A 25,738-nucleotide genomic window follows, 5' to 3' on the forward strand; every position below is an offset into this window, starting at 1 on the left:
TCTGTTGGCTTCGTGTTTCAGAGGGCTAAAGCTTCAAACATGGAGACGATCGTGACTAAATACCTCCATCGCCATCTGAGCATCTACGCCGCCATCATCATGATGTTCACCTACAACATCCTGCTGGACCGGGACTTCTCCTGCTCCTGTAGAACCCAGAACCTGGACTGCAGCTTGTACATGGTGCTGCCTTTCCTCATCATCGTTGTGTTGATCCTCTGGACCGATCGGCCTCTTCACAGCATCTGCAGACACGTTTGTAAAAGACACTGCTGGTCCCGGAGCTTCATGCCTCACATGATCAGAGCTCTGCTGGTGGGACTGCTGTGGGTGGCCTTCGTCCTCATCGATGGAGACTGGTTCGTCTGCTGCCGGAACGACCTGTCCGACCTGCTGGTCCACCTGCCCTGCACAGACCAAACCAAGATCACCGCCGAGGAGCGAGTCCGAATCATCGAGCTGAAGAACTGGTCCAGGGTGAGTTTTCATTCCTCCTCTGAGAACATCTCAACCAGACAGAACCCTAGAATCATGTCTCTGGTGTCTCCTCTCAGGTTCTGGGCTCCTCTCTGTTGCTCATCATCGTCTTGGTTGCAGCCTTAATGTCCGTCTGTCAGTGGAATAGATGCTGCAAACCTCAACCTCTGTTCCAGAGAATGATCCTAGAGGCCGAAGGAAACAAACTGGAGGAGGTTCTGAGGAAAGCAGCTGAAGAAAAGCTGACAGAGATGGTCAGGGAGAAGACAGAGGACGGACGATGGGATCAAGTCTGTGACCTCGTCGAAACTCTGATCGAAGAATCACGACAAGGACGAGACCTGGAGGGACGAGAACAAAGACACAGAGAAGCACAACACCAGGTAACTGTCCTCTAAAGGTAGCTGTCCTCTAAAGGTAACTGTCCCCTACAGGTAACTGTCCCCTACAGGTAGCTGTTCTCTAAAGGTAGCTGTCCTCTAAAGGTAACTGTCCTCTAAAGGTAACTGTCCTCTAAAGGTAACTGTCCCCTACAGGTAACTGTCCACTACAGGTAGCTGTCCTCTAAAGGTAACTGTCCTCTAAAGGTAACTGTCCTCTAAAGGTAACTGTCCCCTACAGGTAACTGTCCCCTACAGGTAGCTGTTCTCTAAAGGTAGCTGTCCTCTAAAGGTTACTGTCTCCAAAAGGTAACTGTCCTCTAAAGGTAACTGTCCTCTAAAGGTAACTGTCTCCAAAAGGTAACTGTCTCCTACAGGTAACTGTCCCCTACAGGTAACTGTCCAGTACAGGTAGCTGTCCTCTACAGGTAACTGTCCCCTACAGGTAGCTGTCCTCTACAGGTAGCTGTCCCCTACAGGTAGCTTTCCCCTACTGGTAGCTGTCCCCTATAGGTATGTGTCCTCTACAGATAGCTGTCCCCGACAGGTAAATGTCCCCTTAAGGTAAATGTCCCCTACAGGTAGCTGTCTCCTACAGGTAACTGTCTCCTACAGGTAACTGTCTCCTACAGGTACCTTTCCCCTACAGGTAACTGTCCCCTACAGGTAGCTGTCCTCTAAAGGTAACTGTCCTCTAAAGGTAACTGTCCTCTAAAGGTAACTGTCCCCTACAGGTAACTGTCCCCTACAGGTAACTGTCCCCTACAGGTAGCTGTTCTCTAAAGGTTACTGTCTCCAAAAGGTAACTGTCCTCTAAAGGTAACTGTCCTCTAAAGGTAACTGTCTCCAAAAGGTAACTGTCTCCTACAGGTAACTGTCCCCTACAGGTAGCTGTCCCCTACAGGTAACTGTCCCCTACAGGTAACTGTCCCCTACAGGTAGCTGTCCTCTACAGGTAACTGTCCCCTACAGGTAGCTGTCCTCTACAGGTAGCTGTCCCCTACAGGTAGCTTTCCCCTACTGGTAGCTGTCCCCTATAGGTATGTGTCCTCTACAGATAGCTGTCCCCGACAGGTAAATGTCCCCTTAAGGTAAATGTCCCCTACAGGTAGCTGTCTCCTACAGGTAACTGTCTCCTACAGGTAACTGTCTCCTACAGGTACCTTTCCCCTACAGGTAGCTGTCCCCTACAGGTAAATGTCCCCTTAAGGTAAATGTCTCCTACAGGTAAATGTCCCCTAAAGGTAGCTGTCCCCTACAGGTAAATGTCCCCTACAGGTAAATGTCCCCTACAGGTAGCTGTCTCCTACAGGTAGCTGTCTCCTACAGGTAACTGTCCCCTACAGGTAACTGTCCAGTACAGGTAGCTGTCCTCCACAGGTAGCTGTCTCCTACAGGTAGCTGTCCTCCACAGGTAGCTGTCTCCTACAGGTAGCTGTCCTCTATAGGTAGCTGTCCCCTACAGGTAACTGTCCCCTACAGGTAGCTGTCCCCTACAGGTAACTGTCCTCCACAGGTAGCTTTCCCCTACTGGTAGCTGTCCCCTATAGGTATGTGTCCTCTACAGATAGCTGTCCCCTACAGGTAAATGTCCCCTTAAGGTAAATGTCTCCTACAGGTAACTGTCCCGTCCAGGTAAATGTCCCCAAAAGGTAGCTGTCCCCTACAGGTAAATGTCCCCTACAGGCAGCTGTCCCCTACAGGCAGCTGTCCCCTACAGGTAAATGTCCCCTACAGGTAACTGTCCTCTACAGGTAACTGTCCCCGACAGGTAACTGTCCCCTACAGGTAAATGTCCCCTACAGGTAAATGTCCCCTACAGGTAAATGTCCCCTAGAGGCAGCTGTCCCCTACAGGTAGCTGTCCTCTACATGTAATAGAACGTCTGCTGCTGTTTTCTGATTGGTTCTACCTCCAGTTCAACAGATCCTTTTTGTTTTTTTAGATTCTTTAATAAACTTCAAACTCTTCTGAGTTCTGATTTATTTGAAGTTGGTCCAGAAACAGAACAAAGAACTGAATCCAACGGAACATTTCTAACATTCTGATCTGTTGGCAGGAGGAGGAACTGGAACTGGAACAGAGACCAGGTGAGTTTCCCCCAGAGGTGGGTAGAGGAGCCAAAAATTGTACTCAAGTAAGAGTAACATTACTTCAAAATAATATCACTCAAGTTAAATTGAAAAGTACTCATCCAAAAAATTACTCAAGTAAGAATTAAAAGCATTTGGTGAAATGACGACTGAATGAGGGCTGCACAGTGGAGCATGTGGTTAGCACTTTGGCCTTGCAGCAAGAAGATCCCTGGTTCAAATCCCGGCCTGGGATCTTCCTGCATGGAGTTTGCATGTTCTCCCTGTGCATGCGTGGGTTTTCTCCGGGTACTCCGGCTTCCTCCCACAGTCCAAAAACATGCTGAGGTTAATTGGTTACTCTAAATTGTCCGTAGGTGTGAATGTGAGTGTGATTGTGTGTCTGTATATGTAGCCCTGTGACAGACTGGTGACCTGTCCAGGGTGTCCCCTGCCTTCACCCGAGTCAGCTGGGATAGACTCCAGCACCCCCCATGACCCTAGTGAGGACAAAGCGTTGTATAGAGGATGGATGGATGGATGGATAGATAGATGGATGGATGGATGGATGGATGGACTACTCAGTGATTGTAATGTCTGATTTATTTTTTGGAAATGATGAGATCAGACATACGAAAGTGTAAAATAATGTGCAAATAATGGTATTTCCAAATAATTAAAAAATAGCAAAATAAATAACATCTTCATAAAATGGAGGCACAAGAAACACAAATTTCCAAATCTCAGTTTTTCACAACATAAAGCTTTGAAACAAATACCTGTAGTAAGGTAACGTTTGTATGTTTGAACAGTGAAAACTACTTCCAGTGACAACACATACTGTGTTTCACTTCCCTCCAAATGGCCCAGGCTCAGTGGAGAGAAAATAACATTACAACACAAGCTGGACCCGAATATCCAAATATTCGATCGTTGTGATATCTGAATATTAACTTAGAAGATCCGAATATTCAGACCCCATCACCCCTGTTCAGCGCTGCTTCATATGGACCTATCAAGTCTGACGTCACGCTTCACTTCGCCTGTGTTAGTAAACAGAAGACAAAAGACGGAGATATCCATGCTCATGCTATGCTAATCTTGTCGGACTCCAAAGCAAGATCAAATTTCTCGAAAACACCCCCGTTTTTTCATTCCCTGTCTGCTACGTGTGAAGAGTTTGTGCCGCTGATGTGACCACAGGATGACGTCTGGTGAAACGGAGTCACGTGATTCTTGTTGCTGCGTCTGATTGGTGAATCACGGTCATGTGGTAGATCTACTGGGGGCGTCTCTCCAGCAAAATAAAGGAGATCTAATGTGGTAAATGAAAAGTAATGAGTGGAGTGTAGCCCGGTGTAACGGAGTCATAGCAGCGTTTCTTCTTCACAAATCTACTCAAGTAAAAAGTATGGCCGAGAGAAACTGCTCTCAGAAGTGTTTTTTTTTTTCAAAACGTTACTCAAGTAAATGTAACTCGTTGCTACCCACCTCTGGTTTCACCTTTTCTCCCAAAACATCTGCAGAATTGCATCATTTATTGAGAAGCTGAACAAAGAATTCCTGTTTAATGGAGAACATCAGATGATGAAGAACCAGAACTTCAGTCCCAGGATGATCAGGAGCCTGTAGAACCAAACTAAAGGTCGTCAGTCCACCTGAACTGGTTGGACTCTAAAACTGTGTGGTTCTGTTTCCTCAGGTTCTTGGTTTTCATCTGTTCTTGCATCTTTTAATGATGCCGTAGCGGTTTTTCAAAATAAAAGTTTCTTTATTGGGATTACAGATGTGGTAAACATTTGGCTCCCCCTAGTGGCTGAAGTGTAGCAGCTGTAACATCTGCTCAGGGAGGAGGTCTGGTCGGACAGACGGGTCGATAAAATATCAGCTGCTGTTTGTTTCCTGTTTACCTGTTTACCTACTACTTCCTGTTTGTAAAATGGTAAATGGTTGTATTTATGTAGCGCTTTTATCCAAAGTGCTTTACATGATACGTCACAGTCACACACTGATGGTGGAAGCTGCCATGCAAGGAGCTAACCACGACCCATCAGGTGCAATTAAGGGTTAGGGGTCTTGCTCAGGGACACCTCGACATGAGCACAACGGGCCGAGGATCGAACCAGCAACCCTTCGGTTGCAAGACAGCCACTCTACCTACTGAGCCATGTTCACCTGCTGATTATTATTGTTACCATGACGACAAAGACGGGACGACTTCAGCCAAGTTCTGAATATAAAGTCATTATAAAAAAATGTTTCTGGTGCGTTTGCTGAAGTAAAATCCTGTTTTCTTCCCGCAGAGTGAGAACTTCTTGACACCGAGGATCCAAACACCATCAAGAGAAGAAACGACGAAACGAAACAATAAAACCAGAGAAAGAAAGAAACAAACGTCCATGAACTCCTATCGTTTTCTGATTTAAATAACAAACAGAAAACCTCCTTAAAACATATTTTTATCATCCACTTTATTTTATTGTTTTTATGTTTGTTTTGTTCTTTTTATGCTTTTTCTATTTTTTCTTTCCTAATTGTAGTAATCTGATTATTTCTATCCCTGTCTTTATGGTTTTTACTCTGTTTATTTCATTTGTTTCATTCATTCTTTCTTCATATGTGGATATTTTGTTGTCACTTTATTTTGAAAATCTTTTTCCATGATTAAGATTTAATTTCCAGTGTAGTCTCTGTTGTTTTGTTTTTGTTGTTATGTTCTGTCTAAATAAAATTATTGCTATTGTTGTTGTTTTATTGTTTTTGTTTTTATTATTGTTGTTGTTGCTTTTCTTATTGTTGTTTTCATTGTTGTTGTTTTTATTATTGTTGTTGTTATTCTTGTTGGTGTTATTGTTGTTTTTATTGTTGGTGTTGTTTTTATTGTTATTGTTGTTTTGTTGTTGTTGTTTTGTTGTTTTTATTGTTATTGTTTTTATTTTTGTTTTTATTGTTCTTGTTTTATTGTTATTGTTATTCTTGTTGTTTTCATTGTTATTGTTTTTATTATTGGTTTATTGTTATTGTTGTTGTTGTTTTTATTGTTGTTGTTTTATTGTTTTAGTTGTTGTTTTTGTTGTGTTTGTTATTGTTGTTATTGTTACTGTTGTTTTTATTATTTGTTGTTTCTGTTTTTATTGTTGTTGTTATTGTTGTTGATTTCATTGTTATTGTTGTTGTTTCTATTGTTATTGTTGTTTCTATTGTTTTGGTTATTGTTGTTTTATCGTTATTGTTATTTTATTCTTGTTGTTTTTATTGTTATTGTTGTTTTCATTGTTCTTGTTTTTATTGTTATTGTTGTTTTTATTGTTATTGTTGTCGTTTTTGTTGTTTTATTGTTGTTTTTAATGTTATTGTTGTTTTTATTGTTATTGTTGTCGTTTTGTTGTTTTTAATGTTATTGTTGTTGTTTCTATTGTTATTTTTGTTGTTTTTATTGTGGTCTGCAGTCTGCTGCTGCTGAATCCTTCAGTGTTTCTGTCGATGTTTCCTCAAACACCGTTTCATTCAAAGCCGACTAAAGTTGTTTTTTTTTGGTTTTCAAGCATCGATGTTTCTGTTCAGACTCCAGCTGTGTTTTTAAAAAACTCCCAAACAGAAACGGAGTCACTTTTCTGTCTTTTCTTTGAGTTTGTTTCTGAGAAAACCGGTTAAAATCAGAGAAACAAACTGAGAAATCCAGAAACCCTTTGACTCTGCTAGAGGTTTTCTGTCTTTGTGCTCATCTTCTATTGCATTTACATCATGCTGTGTCAAATTAGATGGTTTTTGAGACATTTGTTTTGTCTTTCTGGTCTTTTTGTGTCTTTTTTGGCGGTTTAACCGTCTTTTTATGGTTGTTTTTGTCTTGTTTTATTTTTTGTGGTTATTTTGTCTCATTTTGATTCATTTTTGTCTCTGTCATCGCTGGGTCTTTACCTTTTCTATTCTTTTTTTTACGTGTCATTTTCTGTCTCATTTTGGTTATTCTGTGTAAAACTTCATAGTTTCTGACTTCTTTCTGTGTCTCTTTATGGTCATTTAGTCTTTTTATGGTCATTTTATTTTACATTTCCATCATTCTGAGTGAAGTCAGACAGTGTTTGACACATTTTCGGTTGTCTCTCCGGTCATTTTCTGTCTCATTTCTGTCTCATTTGCAGGTAAGGCCAGGATCTTCTCTGATCAGAACATCTAATGAACCCACCTGCAGACCTGAGAGGACCTTCTGCCTCCAGAAGCTGCTGCAGGTTCGAGGTTTTCTGCTTTTCCAAATGCCAGCAGCTCCGTCAGCACATTTCAGAATCAGGAAGCTCCTGGTTTCGTGTGATTGGGGGTTGAAGCTGCGGCTCGTCAGCAGACGTCAAAGCAGAGATGAAGAGTGTCGGGCTGGACGTGTTCTGCTGGAGCTTCTGGAGCTATGCGGCTGTGGTGGTCCTCATGTTGTTCCTCAGTGGGAACTTCTGGTGCTCCTGCAGGCCTCAGCCCATGGACTGCAGCGTCCACATGGCTCTTCCCGTCTTCATCGTGTTCCTCATCGTCGTGTGGATGGACAGAAGCTTCCACAGCGTCGGCAGGCGTCTGGTCCTCAGCAGCAGATGCAGCTTCCTGGCTGCTTGTTGCAGACTGGTGGTGAAGGCGCTTCTGGTCGGACTGCTGTGGCCGGTTCTGGTGCTGATCGGTGGAGACTGGTTCGTCTGCTGTATGAACGACCAGCAGCTTCTCTGTAAACCAGAAGGAAGAACCACGGATGAGGAGAAACAGAACCTCAATGAGCTCAGAAACAAGTCCAGGGTGAGTAAGAAGAACTAACCAGAACCTTCTCAGAACATCTGGTTCTTCATCTTCAGTTACTTTATTCATGATCAGAGTTCTACCTTCAGACTGTGAATATCTCCAGAGTTCCAGGTCCTTGAAGTCCATAGAGGAGAACATCCCCTGTAGAAAGTTCTAGAGTAGACCTACCAACAACTGTCCAGCTGTCGGTAGGTCTACTCTAGAACTTTCTCCATTTGACGGGAGGACTACTCTAGAACTTTCTCCATTTGACGGGAGGACTACTCTAGAACTTTCTCCACTTGTTGGTAGGTCTACTCTAGAACTTTCTACAAGGGATGTTCTTCTTTCCTGCTTCCAGTCTTTAAGTTTAGTCTCACTTAGAACATTCCAGGTCCTTGAAGTCCATAGAGGTGGGTCCAGAAAGACGAGAAAATTGTACGAAACAGCTAAAGTTCATCAAAAATGCTTCAAAACTTTCCGTAATTACTCAAAACTTGACCAAAATGACGTAAATTTTTCCAAAATGGTTCCAAACCTGTCATTAATTAGTAAAAAAAAATAATCAAAAATGACCAAAAGAAGTCCCAGATCTTTTAATGATCATTTAATTTTGCAGTTCAGAGTCCCAGAAACAATCATTGGTTCCTGGAAGTGTTTCTGTTTCTGATAATCCACCAGAGAAAACTTTAAAAGGTCATTCTGGGTGAACTTTCATGTTGGTAGCTGATTGGTCAGAACTATTAGAGAAACCAGGATCATCTGGAAACTCCATTCATGATGTGGAGAAAATAATTTTATAGATGCTCAAAGTTGTTTCCAGAGAAAATGAAAAGAATTCTGATTTAGTCTTTAGACTGGGAAAGGTTTACCCAGAATGACCTTTTAAGGTTTTCTCTGGTGAATTATCAGGAACCAGAAACACATCCAGGAATGACTGTTTTTGGGACTCTAAACTGTTCACACTAGGATACATCCCATAATACTGATGATCACTAGGATACATCCCATAATACTGATGGTCACACCAAGATGCATTCCATAATACTGATGGTCACACTAGGATACATCCCATAATACTGATGATCACATGAGGATACATCCCATAATACTGATGATCACCAGGACACATCCCATAATACTAATGATCACACAAGGATACATCCCATAATACTGATGGTCACACCAGGATACATCCCATAATACTAATGATCACACTAGGATACATCCCATAATACTAATGATCATGAGGATACATCCCATAATACTAATGATCACACTAGGATACATCCCATAATACTGATGGTCACATGAGGATACATCCCATAATACTGATGATCACCAGGACACATCCCATAATACTGATGGTCACACTAGGATACATCCCATAATACTGATGGTCACACTAGGATACATCCCATAATACTGGTGATCACTAGGCTACATCCCATAATACTGATGATCACACCAGGATACATCCCATAATACTGATGATCACCAGGATACATCCCATAATACTGATGATCACACTAGGATACATCCCATAATACTGATGATCACACCAGGATACATCCCATAATACTAATGATCACACTAGGATACATCCCATAATACTAATGATCACACTAGGATACATCCCATAATACTGATGATCACGAGGATACATCCCATAATACTGATGGTCACTAGGATACATCCATAATACTGATGATCAGCAGGATACATCCCATAATACTGATGATCACACTAGGATACATCCCATAATACTGATGATCACACTAGGATACATCCCATAATACTGATGATCACCAGGATACATCCCATAATACTGATGATCACGAGGATACATCCATAATACTGATGGTCACTAGGATACATCCCATAATACTGATGATCAGCAGGATACATCCCATAATACTGATGATCACCAGGATACATCCCATAATACTGATGATCACTAGGATACATCCCATAATACTGATGATCAGCAGGATACATCCCATAATACTGATGATCACCAGGAAACATCCCATAATACTGATGATCACACTAGGATACATCCCATAATACTGATGATCATGAGGATACATCCCATAATACTAATGATCACACAAGGATACATCCCATAATACTGATGGTCACATGAGGATACATCCCATAATACTAATGATCACACAAGGATACATCCCATAATACTGATGGTCACATGAGGATACATCCCATAATACTGATGATCACCAGGACACATCCCATAATACTGATGGTCACACTAGGATACATCTCATAATACTGATGGTCACACTAGGATACATCCCATAATACTGATGATCACACTAGGATACATCCCATAATACTGATGATCACACCAGGATACATCCCATAATACTGATGATCACTAGGATACATCCCATAATACTGATGGTCACTAGGATACATCCCATAATACTGATGATCACACGAGGATACATCCCATAATACTGGTGATCACTAGGATACATCCCATAATACTGATGGTCACACTAGGATACATCCCATAATACTGGTGATCACTAGGATACATCCCATAATACTGATGGTCACACTAGGATACATCCCATAATACTGATGATCACACCAGGATACATCCCATAATACTGATGATCACCAGGATACATCCCATAATACTGATGGTCACTAGGATACATCCCATAATACTGATGATCACACTAGGATACATCCCATAATACTGATGATCACACTAGGATACATCCCATAATACTGATGGTCACACCAGGATACATCCCATAATACTAATGATCACACTAGGATACATCCCATAATACTAATGATCACACTAGGATACATCCCATAATACTGATGATCACAAGGATGCATCCCATAATACTGATGGTCACTAGGATACATCCCATAATACTGATGATCAGCAGGATACATCCCATAATACTGATGATCACCAGGAAGCATCCCATAATACTGATGATCACCAGGATACATCCCATAATACTGATGATCACTAGGATACATCCCATAATACTGATGATCACGAGGATACATCCCATAATACTGATGGTCACTAGGATACATCCCATAATACTGATGATCAGCAGGATACATCCCATAATACTGATGATCACCAGGAAACATCCCATAATACTGATGATCACCAGGATACATCCCATAATACTGATGATCACGAGGATACATCCCATAATACTGATGGTCACTAGGATACATCCCATAATACTGATGATCACCAGGAAACATCCCATAATACTGATGGTCACACTAGGATACATCCCATAATACTGATGATCACACTAGGATACATCCCATAATACTGATGATCACGAGGATACATCCCATAATACTGATGATCACTAGGATACATCCCATAATACTGATGATCACCAGGAAACATCCCATAATACTGATGGTCACTAGGATACATCCCATAATACTGATGGTCACACGAGGATACATCCCATAATACTGATGGTCACTAGGATACATCCCATAATACTGATGGTCACACGAGGATACATCCCATAATACTGATGATCACCAGGATACATCCCATAATACTGATGATCACACCAGGATACATCCCATAATACTGATGATCACACGAGGACACATCCCATAATACTGATGGTCGCACCAGGATACATCCCATAATACTGATGATCACACCAGGATACATCCCATAATACTGATGATCACCAGGAAACATCCCATAATACTGATGATCACACTAGGATACATCCCATAATACTGATGGTCGCACCAGGATACATCCCATAATACTAATGATCACAGAAGGATACATCCCATAATACTGATGATCACCAGGATACATCCCATAATACTGATGATCACAGAAGGATACATCCCATAATACTGATGATCACACCAGGATACATCCCATAATACTGATGATCACACTAGGATACATCCCATAATACTGATGGTCGCACTAGGATACATCCCATAATACTGATGGTCACTAGGATACATCCCATAATACTGATGATCACCAGGATACATCCCATAATACTGATGATCACAGAAGGATACATCCCATAATACTGATGATCACACCAGGATACATCCCATAATACTGATGATCACACTAGGATACATCCCATAATACTGATGATCACACTAGGATACATCCCATACTACTGATGGTCACACTAGGATACATCCCATAATACTGATGATCACCAGACACATCCCATAATACTGATGGTCACACTAGGATACATCCCATAATACTGATGGTCACACTAGGATACATCCCATAATACTGATGATCACACTAGGATACATCCCATAATACTGGTGATCACTAGGATACATCCCATAATACTGATGGTCACACTAGGATACATCCCATAATACTGATGATCACACCAGATACATCCCATAATACTGATGATCACCAGGATACATCCCATAATACTGATGGTCACTAGGATACATCCCATAATACTAATGATCACCAGGATACATCCCATAATACTGATGATCACCAGGATACATCCCATAATACTGATGATCAGCAGGATACATTCCCATAATACTGATGATACATCCCATAATACTGATGTCCACTAGGATACATCCCATAATACTGATGATCACAAGGATACATCCCATAATACTGATGATCACCTAGGATACATCCCATAATACTGATGATCACAGGATACATCCCATAATACTGATGATCACACAGGATACATCCCATAATACTGATGATCACACTAGGATACATCCCATAATACTGATGATCACTAGGATACATCCCATAATACTGAGATCACTAGGATACATCCCATAATACTGATGATCCAGGATACATCCCATAATACTGATGATCACAGGATACATCCCATAATACTGATGATCACCAGGATACATCCCATAATACTGATGATCACAAGGATACATCCCATAATACTGATGTCACTAGGATACATCCCATAATACTGATGATCACAGGATACATCCCATAATACTGATGATCACCAGGATACATCCCATAATACTGATGATCACACAGGATACATCCCATAATACTGATGATCACACCAGGATACATCCCATAATACTGATGATCACACTAGGATACATCCCATAATACTGATGATCACACTAGGATACATCCCATAATACTGATGGTCGCACTAGGATACATCCCATAATACTGAGGATCACTAGGATACATCCCATAATACTGATGATCACCAGGATACATCCATAATACTGATGATCAGCAGGATACATCCCATAATACTGATGATCACTAGGATACATCCCATAATACTGATGATCACGAGGATACATCCCATAATACTGATGGTCACACTAGGATACATCCCATAATACTGATGATCACGAGGATACATCCCATAATACTGATGATCACCAGGAAACATCCCATAATACTGATGATCACACTAGGATACATCCCATAATACTGATGATCACCAGGAAACATCCCATAATACTGATGGTCACACTAGGATACATCCCATAATACTGATGATCACACTAGGATACATCCCATAATAGTGATGATCACGAGGATACATCCCATAATACTGACGATCACGAGGATACATCCCATAATACTAATGATCACCAGGAAACATCCCATAATACTGATGGTCACTAGGATACATCCCATAATACTGATGATCACCAGGATACATCCCATAATACTGATGGTCACACGAGGATACATCCCATAATACTGATGGTCACTCGGATACATCCCATAATACTGATGGTCACACGAGGATACATCCCATAATACTGATGATCACCAGGATACATCCCATAATACTGATGATCACCAGGAAACATCCCATAATACTGATGATCACACTAGGATACATCCCATAATACTGATGGTCGCACCAGGATACATCCCATAATACTGATGATCACACTAGGATACATCCCATAATACTAATGATCACAGAAGGATACATCCCATAATACTGATGATCACCAGGATACATCCCATAATACTGATGATCACAGAAGGATACATCCCATAATACTGATGGTCACTAGGATACATCCCATAATACTAATGATCACACTAGGATACATCCCATAATACTGATGATCACACTAGGATACATCCCATAATACTGATGGTCGCACTAGGATACATCCCATAATACTGAGGATCACCAGGATACATCCCATAATACTGATGATCACCAGGATACATCCCATAATACTGATGATCACCAGGATACATCCCATAATACTGATGATCACACTAGGATACATCCCATAATACTGATGATCAGCAGGATACATCCCATAATACTGATGATCACCAGGAAACATCCCATAATACTGATGATCACACTAGGATACATCCCATAATACTGATGATCACACCAGGATACATCCCATAATACTGATGATCACACCAGGATACATCCCATAATACTGATGATCACACTAGGATACATCCCATAATACTGATGATCACACTAGGATACATCCCATAATACTGATGATCACCAGGATACATCCCATAATACTGATGATCACAGAAGGATACATCCCATAATACTGATGGTCACTAGGATACATCCCATAATACTAATGATCACACTAGGATACATCCCATAATACTGATGATCACACTAGGATACATCCCATAATACTGATGGTCGCACTAGGATACATCCCATAATACTGAGGATCACCAGGATACATCCCATAATACTGATGATCACCAGGATACATCCCATAATACTGATGATCACACTAGGATACATCCCATAATACTGATGATCACACTAGGATACATCCCATAATACTGATGATCACCAGGATACATCCCATAATACTGATGATCACACTAGGATACATCCCATAATACTGATGATCACCAGGATACATCCCATAATACTGATGATCACACTAGGATACATCCCATAATACTGATGGTCGCACTAGGATACATCCCATAATACTGAGGATCACCAGGATACATCCCATAATACTGATGATCACCAGGAAACATCCCATAATACTGATGATCACACTAGGATACATCCCATAATACTGATGATCACACCAGGATACATCCCATAATACTGATGATCACACCAGGATACATCCCATAATACTGATGATCACACTAGGATACATCCCATAATACTGATGATCACACTAGGATACATCCCATAATACTGATGGTCGCACTAGGATACATCCCATAATACTGAGGATCACTAGGATACATCCCATAATACTGATGATCACCAGGAAACATCCCATAATACTGATGGTCACACTAGGATACATCCCATAATACTGATGATCACACTAGGATACATCCCATAATACTGATGATCACGAGGATACATCCCATAATACTGACGATCACGAGGATACATCCCATAATACTAATGATCACTAGGATACATCCCATAATACTGATGGTCACCAGGAAACATCCCATAATACTGATGGTCACTAGGATACATCCCATAATACTGATGGTCACCAGGATACATCCCATAATACTGATGGTCACACGAGGACACATCCCATAATACTGATGATCACCAGGATACATCCCATAATACTGATGGTCACACGAGGATACATCCCATAATACTGATGGTCACTCGGATACATCCCATAATACTGATGGTCACACGAGGATACATCCCATAATACTGATGATCACCAGGATACATCCCATAATACTGATGATCACCAGGAAACATCCCATAATACTGATGATCACACTAGGATACATCCCATAATACTGATGGTCGCACCAGGATACATCCCATAATACTGATGATCACACTAGGATACATCCCATAATACTGATGATCACCAGGATACATCCCATAATACTGATGGTCACACGAGGACACATCCCATAATACTGATGATCACCAGGATACATCCCATAATACTGATGGTCACACGAGGATACATCCCATAATACTGATGGTCACTCGGATACATCCCATAATACTGATGGTCACACGAGGATACATCCCATAATACTGATGATCACTAGGATACATCCCATAATACTAATGATCACACTAGGATACATCCCATAATACTGATGATCACACTAGGATACATCCCATAATACTGATGGTCGCACCAGGATACATCCCATAATACTGATGATCACACTAGGATACATCCCATAATACTGATGGTCGCACCAGGATACATCCCATAATACTGATGATCACACTAGGATACATCCCATAATACTAATGATCACAGAAGGATACATCCCATAATACTGATGATCACCAGGATACATCCCATAATACTGATGGTCACACGAGGACACATCCCATAATACTGATGGTCACTCGGATACATCCCATAATACTGATGATCACCAGGATACATCCCATAATACTGATGGTCACACGAGGATACATCCCATAATACTGATGATCACTAGGATACATCCCATAATACTAATGATCACACTAGGATACATCCCATAATACTGATGATCACACTAGGATACATCCCATAATACTGATGGTCGCACTAGGATACATCCCATAATACTGAGGATCACCAGGATACATCCCATAATACTGATGATCACCAGGATACATCCCATAATACTGATGATCACCAGGATACATCCCATAATACTGATGATCACACTAGGATACATTCCATAATACTAATGATCACAGAAGGATACATCCCATAATACTGATGGTCACTAGGATACATCCCATAATACTGGTGATAGACCTTATTTTATGACATTTATGGCTTTCTGTGTTGATTTTACATCTTACTTGTGTAATTTTGCCTCTTTTTATTGTACTTTAGCATTTTGTTGTGGTTATTTCTCGTCTCCTGATGATGTTGTGCCACTAGGAGGTCATTTCCTCGTTCTTGTGGTGATCTGGTGTCAGTTTTTACCAGACCTCAGATGTGTTTCTCCTCCTAAATGTCATGGTTCTATCAGCTGGACTGATGAAGTTCTGAGGCTCAGAAATGATGGAAAAAGTCCATTAAAAAGTGATAAATGTCGACCCACCTCTATGGACTTCAAGGACATGGAATGTTCTGAGACTAAACTTAAAGACTGGAAGCAAGAAAGGAGAACGTCCCCTGGAGAAAGTTCTAGAGTAGACCTACCGACAACTGTAGAAAGTTCTAGAGTAGACCTACTGTCAACTGGAGAAAGTTCTAGGAGTAGACCTACTGACAGCTGGACAGTTGGGAGTAGGTCTACTCTCCAGGGGACAATGTCCTCTTTGCACTTGAAGGAGGTTCTGGGTGAGGTTTTCTGTATCTTCTGTGTTGGTTCTAGATGATCGGTTCCTTCTTGCTCTTTGCCATCGTCTCTGTTCCTGCTCTGGCGACGACCTTCAGACGGGGAAAACCTTCGATTCATGAAAGAAGAACTTTCTACCATCGACTGATCCTGGATCAGGAGGCCGAGGTTCTGCAGGAGACTCTGGCCAGATGTTCCAGAGACAGGCTCAGGAACGAGGTGGAGAACCGGATCCGAGCCGAGACGTGGGAGGAGAGTTTCAATGTAGCAGAAGATCTGATTAAAGAGTCGACCAGGCCGACGATTCCAGAACAAGAACCCTGAAGAGTTTCTGGACCACCGAGGAGCTGCTCAGGAGTTCTTCTGTCGTCTCTGATCAAGAAATTTACTTCAGTTTATCCTTTCTTTGTGATTTATGGAACAATCCAGGAGACACAACTCAATAGTTTGTCATTTTCAACCATTTCTTTGCTAAAATTTTGATTAAATTTCAAATTTTTCTGGTCGATGTCAAAACGTTTTGGATGATTTCTGTTAAATAAATGAATTAAATGATGTTTTCTCCTGATTTCTGTCCTTCAGTGTTTGGAGTAGGAACAGAATCCAAGATAGAGAATAAATGTTTCTGCCTGATAAGACTTTTAACCTTCTGAACCCAAAAACATTCCGACAGCTTCAACAGGTGAATTATCTTTGAAACATCTCCACGATGACTCCATTCATCAGCAGAAACCGAAAGAATCAGATCATCTTTAACTTTCACTCAGGCCTACAAATGTCTGGAGGTTCTCAGTCATCAGGTCATGGTGGTCATAGGAGCTGCAGTAGAAACCAGCTGGACTTCCTTTTGGGTTCTTGAACCGGCCCTCAAGAACCTACAAGAGTCAAGTCCAGTTGGTTTCTGCTGAAGCTCTTATGATGACAGTCCTATAATCACCTGAGTTCTGCGTCTCTTTTAAACATCTGGCTGAAAGTTCTTCTGCACCAGAAGACATGTTGAACAGTCACTGACCTGTTCTGGTTTAGTTTGACGTTATCTGAGAGAAATCTAGAGACGTTCCAGATAATGTTTGAGTCATTCTGGACAGGTTTGGTGAATCTAATCAAGAAAGAAAAGTCTCTTATTCTGGTTTCCGTCATTCTGAGACGTCTCTGAGTTCTCTCCTTCTTCATGATGTTCTGGTTCCACAGAGCTGCAGGACTTCAGTCTGAAACATGAACCACAGTGAAGAAAAACACCCACAAACAGCTCAAAGGGTTCAATATGAAGAGGTTCCGTTTCTTCTTTCCTCCTGTTTGACGGTAAACTGGAGACATTTGGACGGAACAAGACTTTTTTTAAGATTCAGGTTTTATGAAAACGTCTCAGTGATCAATAAACAGAACCCACTTTTATTAAAAACATTATTTTCATGTTCATGTGGTTCCTTCAGCGGCCAGCAGGCGTCGCTGCTGCATCAGTTTAAACACTGAAACCTCCTCCATGAGCTGATAAACACCAGAACTCTTTTCTTCCAGGATTTATTCCTCAGAACCAGCAGACGTCTGGACTTCAGTGAAAATCACTTCAACACTAGTCAGATTAAAAAAACAAAAAACTTCTTCATATTTTATGGCTGGAACGAAATGATCTAATCTTTGTAGTCTGATGTGAAGAAAGTTTCAGGCTGTTATGAACTTCAACCAGATTTTATCTCATTCTGGACAAATTCTGAGAATTCTGGACAAAAATCTAAATATTTTTTATAATAAAAACGGCCAAAATTGAGTGATTGCAGCTTTTTACATGTCGTGTTCTGACATTTTAGAGTCCAAACAACATGTTTTACCTGAGCTAACTTTAGCTAATCTGAGCTAACATGTACGCTATCCTTAGCTAACATGTGCCAACATCCAGTAACATGTGCTAATGTGCACCAGCGTGTGCTAACATACAATGCCATGTGCTATCCTGACCTAACCCGAACTAACCTGAGCTAACGTGAGCTAACATGTGACAACTTCCAGTAACTTGCAAACGTGCTCATTTGTGCTAGCGTATACCAATATGAGTAACCTGAGTTATCCTGAGCTAACTTGTGTGCTAACCTGAGCGAACCTGCGCTAAAATTTGCCAACATCCAGTAACATGTGCTAATGCGCACCAATGTGTGCTAACATACAATAGCATGCGCAAACCTGAACTATCATGAGCTAACCTGAGCTATCTTTAGCTAACATGAGCTAACATGTATGCTAACCTGAGCTAACCTGAGCTAACTTTAGCTAACCTGTGCTAACTTTAGCTAACTGAGCTAACAGATGTTTTCCCTGAACAGATGAAAGCTGTTTCTGTTTGCATCTTTGAGATTCAGAGTAAAGTTTCTTTAATCTGAATCCAGATCGCCGGTAAATGATTTATTTTCTGTAATAATCCATCAGATGTTGATAAGCTGGTTGAACAGTTTGTTTTCCAGATAGTTTAGACTTTAATGTGAACCACATTGTTGAGGAGGAGCAGCTTATTGTTTCCTTTTATTAGTTTCTCTCTGATCTGAAGATAATTTGAGGTTTTTATACCCCCCCACCACCACCACCACCACCACCTGACTGGGTATCTGTGTTTCCATGGTAACGATCAATAACACCGTCTCCTGTTGACGACGGAGGAAAAGCAGCTTTATCTGTGGTTTGACGACAACAGAGACAGAAACCTCCAGTTTACTCATCGGTTCTCAGCAGAACCAGTTTAACCGAAGTTTAACTTGTTTCCATTTATTTCAGGATCAAACACCGACGCCCAGATGTTCAGAAATCTCCACATCTGTTACTGAAACTCTGCTGTTGGAGATTCAAATGTTGGATTATGTACAGAATTATCATCTTATTAACGCGATGTCAGGATTTTAAGAATCTGAATCTCCCAAAGGCTCGATGAAACCGTTTACCAGCCAGAGCCTGTAAAAACAAAGAATTTTCAACTTTCTAAAGATTTCTGAAAGTATTATGAACCAAGTGTGAATTTTAGTGAGGAAATCAGAACCAGATTTAAGCTCAAAATAAACTACAGTGAAGAAAAATGAAACTCCAGTGAGGAAAATTAAATTACAGTGAATTAAAATAAAACTACAGTGAATTAAAATAAAACTACAGTGAGTTTAAATGAGGTTTCAGAGGTTTCCAGGTTTCCAGAACAGGACTAGAGTGTTCCAGGAGCTCTAGACCAGAGCAGCGCTGCACCAGGAGGATATTTTTAAAAATATTCGTCCTCCGTTTTCTGTCACTGTGTCTGTCTTCAGGTTTCACTCTCCTCCTCCATCTCCTCCGTTATGAAGCCGGCGACAGTAGAGGTGTTCTCTCTGTCATTAGCAGATGAATTAAAGCGTTCCAGCGGCGTCGTTTAGCTGCCGGGTCGCCATAGAAACTAATGAAACAGCTTCACGGGGAGCAGAGACTCATCCTGCCTTTATGGTCCATCAGGGAAATTTGGTTGTGGAGCTGAAAGTCACAGCGGCTCAGAGCAAACAGAAAGTCAGAGACGGAGGATCGGAGTCAGGATTCATCAGGAGGAAGTAGATCCTGGTGGACCAGCTGGAGGCCTCAGAGGCAGAAAAACACCTGGAGGTACCAGAGACCTGGCAGGTCCACCAGGAGACGGAACATTTAGAAAAAAAATCTGACACTGGTGGATGTTTCTGAGCAAATTAAAGCTTCTTTAATATCAGCAGAATCAAAAATAAAGCCCTAAATGAGCTCCTGTAGATCTTTAGACGAGCTGATTGGACGACTTCCCTGTTCTTATGTTTCACATTTATGAGGTTTAAGCTTCAGTTTGACGTTAAAGTCACAGGTTTCCAGCAGCATCATGTTTTCTGGATCACTGATGACAAACAGATGATTTTTAGTTCACAGTTCGTCTTAAATTCATGTTTTCTGTGTTTCTGCTTGATGTTTCTGTGAATCAGCTGGAACCTCTTTATCCACCAATAAAACATGAAAATATGAATCTGCAGTAAACGTTGTGTCAAAGCTGCCGGACATTTTCCATAAATTTACCCACAAGTTTGACCCAAGCCTCATTTGCATATGAAAATGTGACCTCGCTGCCGATTTGCATAAACATTGCCAAAAGGCGAACCAGAACCGTGAGCCAGAATGCAACGAAGACCACAAAACATCAAACAACCGGGAAAACTGTGAGGAAAATAAAACTACAGTCCAAAAAATTAAACGACTGTGAAGAAAACTTCAACTTAAAATGAACCTACAGTGAGGAAAAATTAACTACAGAGAAAAAAATGAAACTACAGTTAAGAAAAATGAAATAAACATCACAGCTAGAAATAATATCTGGAAACATAAACTGAGTGAATATTTGACTTTCAGAATCACAGGAAGACTTTTGGGATGTGTTTCTGTTACTTTTGCTAACTATGCTAACCATGTCTCCACAGATATTCCCACAATAACTGAATAATAATTTACAGTCTTTCATCTATTTATCTATTATTTATCATATTTTCTGTAAAGTAATGTTTCTTACAACTTATATTAAACAACTAGTTTATTCTTTAAGCATTGCTTATTTTCACCACTTATGCAGTGTTTTCCACATTATTATAGCACAATAGTTAATTTTAGATAAATATTTAAACTGTTTATTACTTTTAACAAAGTTGATTAGATTTATGTGTCTATTTCCACCATTCTTTCATTGTAACTCTTGATACTGGAAAAATTTTTTTTTTTACTATTTTGCTACTTTTACGTTTTCTTTTTTGTTTTTTTTAAATATTTTAAAAGATTTGTAGACATCTTTGCTGAGTCTGTTCATGCTGTTCTTGAATTCTTGAAATAAATCTTTTTTTCAAATTAAAATTTATAAACGTCACCTTCATCTAGAGTACAGATGATAAACTCCTAAAACTAGCTAAACAAAAAAAATAGCTACCTACTTTTAGCAGCTGAACTTCTAAAACTAGATAAACAAAATGACTAAGCTCTTAAAACTAGTGAGGCAAATCAACTAAACTCCTAAAACTAGCTAGACAAAAATGAATAAAACTCCTAAAACTAGCAAAACAAAGCAGCTAAATTTCTACAATGAGCTAAACAAAACAACTAAACTCCTATAACTATCTAAACAAAGCAGCTGAACTCCTAAAACTAGTGAAACAAAATTACTCAACTCTTAAAACTAGCTAAAGAAACACAAGTAACTATACAAAACAACTAATCTCATATAACTAGCTAGACAAAAACAGCTAAACTGCTATAACTAGCTAAACGAAGAGGCTGGACTCCTACAACTAGCTAAACAAAACAGCTAAACTCCTAAAATTAGCTAAACAAAACAGCTAAACTCCTTAGCCAAACTTAAAGAACCGATAGCAACACATACGTTACCAACAAAAGAAACTAAAAAAATTAGCATAAAAACAGCTAAATAAGCGCCTCAGAACACACAAGTATCAGCTAGCTGAGCTTAACACAGCTAGCATTCAAGCTAACTAGCCTCATCTCTCAAATCTCTACACCAGAGCCAGAAAATGCAAAGTAGCACCGTCTATTTAATGAATCAGTCACATCAACATGCTAGAATAAAGAGCTAGAGAGCAGGCGTGTGATAAAATAACATGTTTGGAACACGGAGCGACACGACGGCGTTCTCATCCAGCCTCATGAGCTTTCTGTCTAGTTTCACTTTAAACACTGCAGAGAGGATTCAGGCTCCAGCAGCAGCTTTTAAAATCCCTTTTTAATCAGTTTTTTAGCAATAAGCAGGAATCCTCCCGCTGGTTGATGGTTGTTGGGCTTCACAGGAGGAGGCGATGGTTTTATTTCTGTGGTGGCTGAGGGCAGCTTTCTGACGATCCCAGCAGGATTCAGCTGCAGAACCATCGCATCGAGAACCGAGCAAAGCTGCAGGAGTCTGAGGGGGAAAGTCAACCTTGGACGAGGGCAAAGAAAGTGTGAATAAGTGTGTTTGGTAATGAGCGAGTGGGAGGAAGCAGGAAGGGAAGTAAGAAGGTAGAAGTAGAGACGAGCAACAGAAAACACAACAGAAGCACCGAGGAGGAGGACCGTGAGGAAGAACAACACCGATGGAAGCCTGGTGAGTTACATCTGAACTGATTACATTCAAATAATAAAGAACTGACACTTTTAGAGTTAAAAAGTTCTTTATCTCTGTTTTCCAGACAGACAGCAGCTCTTAAGTATACATCAATGTGATGTTAGACGGTAGAAACACAAACTGTGAACTAGAATGTGAAAGATCAGCAAAATATTAATAATCTACACATGTTAATAATGCAGCAGATTAATTATTGTGGGATTATTGTTAAATATGACAAATTTATTGATGTAAAATATAATATGGACTCACTATAATACTACACTATATTTATACATACATATTATATAACATATATCATTTTACTAATTTGTATAAATACTTTTTTGTAAAGTAACTATTAATTCTATAGTTATTTTACAAAAAGTATTTATACAAATTAGTATAAATACAAATTAATACAAATTAATTAGTCTAAATACAAATTAATCATAAATGCAATGTGAGATATTTATTAAAAATGCCTTTGATGGAAGTAATTACAATGTCTTCAATTAAAATTATGAATAACATATATATATATATATATATATATATATATATATATATATATATGGACTGTTGCCGGCCCTTAAATACAAATAAATGTGACGTACAACAGTAACAACAAACTGTGAGTGAGATATTGGTAAAATACATAAAACAAAATATAGAGTCACTGTATTTATTTTTCATTTAACTTATGTGAAAAGGACTACGTTCATGAACTCACTCACACAACTTCAAATGGTGTAAATATTAAATTCTCGTGAAAATCATTAAGGTGGATGAATCCACTTTGAGAATTTTACTAAAGATCTTTGTGATGAGCGCAATTACAATATGATCAATTAAAAAGTAATTTTTATTATTATTATCTGCCAATTCAGAGCCCCAGTCTGACACCGTTTACATATGTAAAACACACTTTAATATCATTGATCAGCTGTAGTTCCTGGTTGTTCCACCAGGTGCAGCCTTTTCCTGTTCAATCCTGTAGAGACCAGAGGAAATTGAAGCTGAGAGCATTGTGGGAGTTTAGCAGCAATGGGCACCATGACAAAGGCTGTGTCTGAAATCGCATACTAACGTACTACTCATACTAAATGTGACGTCAAAATAAGTATGTAGTGCGTTCACACTGGATAGTATGAAAGGATTGAGTACGCGAGAAATACCGGGATGTATAGTATATCCGGAAAATTTTTAAGTATGCGCGGTGACCACACTAGTCATACTCAACCGCCCCATAATGCTTTGCGAGCTACCCACCAAAATGCAAGCCTCCGCGGGATATGTGGCCGGACCGGGGCGATTTTTATTTTATTTTATGTGGTTAAGTAGTCATCCTAATCACCCCACAGATTTGAGAAATAGGCGTTTTCTGACCAACGTTTTAAATTTGTCAGACGCCTCACAACGTGCTACTGAATGCTAGCAGCTAGTTGCAGCAGCTCGCTTTGCATACAGAACAAGTAGCAGCTACCTCCAGTAGCCTGCAGCTACAATTGAAACGATTCGCATAATCTGGCTAATAACTGCATGAGGAGTGCCGGCTTGAAATTGCCACATTAATTATGCGACTGTTTGTTAGCGTAAAATCGACCTGAAGCCGTATTTGATAGCCGTACTTCCAGTTTTTGTCGTCGGAGGTTTGAAATGCATTATGGGAAACGTAGTAGTATACTACAGTGTGAACGGTCGGCATTCTAATCATACTTATAGTACGTAGTATACAGTATATACTCATTGAGAATGTAGTATGTTAGTATGCCATTTCGGACACAGCCAAAGACTAATGAGGAGGTTCATGACCTCCAACCAGATCGACTGGCTTGAATAACAACTTTAAATTACGTTGTTATAAAATGTTGATGTGTTTGTAGTGTGAACATCCAGAGATCATCCATTCTTTTGTTATTTGATAAATTTCTTTTAAAACATCTGCAAGTAAATTACTCTTTAAAGATGGAGAATATTTTGTTATCCACTTTTTAGTATCAACCCTGAAATTAACTATGTGCTAAGCTAGGACTGCACAGATGCCGTCAGTCCAATAGCATCTGTCCAGTGCTAGCTTAGCACATAGCATTGCTCACAACTTAACACAGAGCCTCTGCTGTTAGCTGTCAGGCCGATAGCATCTGTAGTAGTAATGTTGCCCAAATACATATATTATACATCCAGCTTTCTGTTGCGGTTTGGTTTGCTCTCGTTAAAAATGGAAGACATTCTGGAGGATTTGACAGAGCAGGAGGAAGCCGTTAGCGACGAAGCATCATCGCCCCCCCTACAATTCTCCTTTTCGGTCCACTTGACTGCACATCCAGAGAAGTAATGCTGTCAGTCCGAAAGCATCTGTCCAGTCCTAGCTTAGCACATAGCGTTGCTCACAGCTTAACACAGAGCCTCTGCTGTTAGCTGTCAGGCCAATAGCATCTGTCCAGTCCTAGCTTAGCGCATAGCAGATGATGTATTGACCCTGAAAAAAGCTATATGCTGCTGGACAGATGCAGTTAGCCATCAGGACGATAGGGGGTGCTGTCAGGCTAATAGCATCTGTCCAGTCCTAGCTTAGCACATAGCTTATTTCAAGGCCGATACAGCATGAGCAGATGTCCAGCTAGGACTGAACAGA

The 25,738-nt window shown here is 40.3% G+C and overlaps 3 protein-coding genes and 1 long non-coding RNA gene across 5 annotated transcripts in view; 3 read left to right on the top strand and 1 right to left on the bottom strand.

Annotated features, from left to right (window-relative positions):
- Positions 1-5,478, top strand: LOC110964213 (uncharacterized). Its single transcript, XM_051949870.1, has 4 exons — positions 1-477; positions 555-860; positions 2,917-2,947; positions 5,233-5,478. The coding sequence occupies exons 1-4, from the start codon at positions 40-42 to the stop codon at positions 5,235-5,237; spliced, it is 780 nt and encodes a 259-aa protein (XP_051805830.1). The 5' UTR covers positions 1-39; the 3' UTR covers positions 5,238-5,478.
- Positions 5,479-6,137: 659 nt separating this feature from the next.
- On the top strand, positions 6,138-17,574 carry LOC127534524 (uncharacterized). Its single transcript, XM_051949871.1, has 2 exons — positions 6,138-7,702; positions 17,043-17,574. The coding sequence occupies exons 1-2, from the start codon at positions 7,283-7,285 to the stop codon at positions 17,328-17,330; spliced, it is 708 nt and encodes a 235-aa protein (XP_051805831.1). The 5' UTR covers positions 6,138-7,282; the 3' UTR covers positions 17,331-17,574.
- On the bottom strand, positions 11,715-12,897 carry LOC127534528 (uncharacterized). The gene is made up of 3 exons (XR_007942683.1): positions 12,746-12,897; positions 12,421-12,480; positions 11,715-11,845 (listed from the first exon to the last, which is right to left on the bottom strand). It is a non-coding gene; the product is annotated as an uncharacterized LOC127534528 (long non-coding RNA).
- Positions 17,575-22,775: 5,201 nt separating the features above from the next.
- The window catches only part of LOC110964211 (protein tyrosine phosphatase non-receptor type 7), a 24,644-nt gene continuing 21,681 nt past the window's right edge, over positions 22,776-25,738 (top strand). The window contains exon 1 of one of the 2 annotated variants that reach the window (XM_051949868.1): positions 22,776-23,100. The gene's annotated coding sequence lies outside the window, so the exon portion shown is untranslated. The remainder of the gene's footprint in view (positions 23,101-25,738) is intronic. The other variant, XM_022212866.2, reaches the window with a different exon arrangement.

This window comes from Acanthochromis polyacanthus, chromosome 6 (genome assembly GCF_021347895.1).
Source record: "Acanthochromis polyacanthus isolate Apoly-LR-REF ecotype Palm Island chromosome 6, KAUST_Apoly_ChrSc, whole genome shotgun sequence".
In the NCBI taxonomy this organism is placed as follows: Eukaryota; Metazoa; Chordata; class Actinopteri; family Pomacentridae; genus Acanthochromis; species Acanthochromis polyacanthus.

Excerpts from the sequence above, each read along its gene's own strand:
- LOC110964213 (XM_051949870.1), top strand. The coding sequence starts at position 40 with ATGGAGACGATCGTGACTAAATACCTCCATCGCCATCTGAGCATCTAC. Across the intron at positions 478-554 it reads AGCTGAAGAACTGGTCCAGG|GTTCTGGGCTCCTCTCTGTT; the intron begins GTGAGTTTTCAT and ends GTCTCCTCTCAG. Across the intron at positions 861-2,916 it reads ACAGAGAAGCACAACACCAG|GAGGAGGAACTGGAACTGGA; the intron begins GTAACTGTCCTC and ends ATCTGTTGGCAG.
- LOC127534524 (XM_051949871.1), top strand. The coding sequence starts at position 7,283 with ATGAAGAGTGTCGGGCTGGACGTGTTCTGCTGGAGCTTCTGGAGCTAT. Across the intron at positions 7,703-17,042 it reads AGCTCAGAAACAAGTCCAGG|ATGATCGGTTCCTTCTTGCT; the intron begins GTGAGTAAGAAG and ends TGTTGGTTCTAG.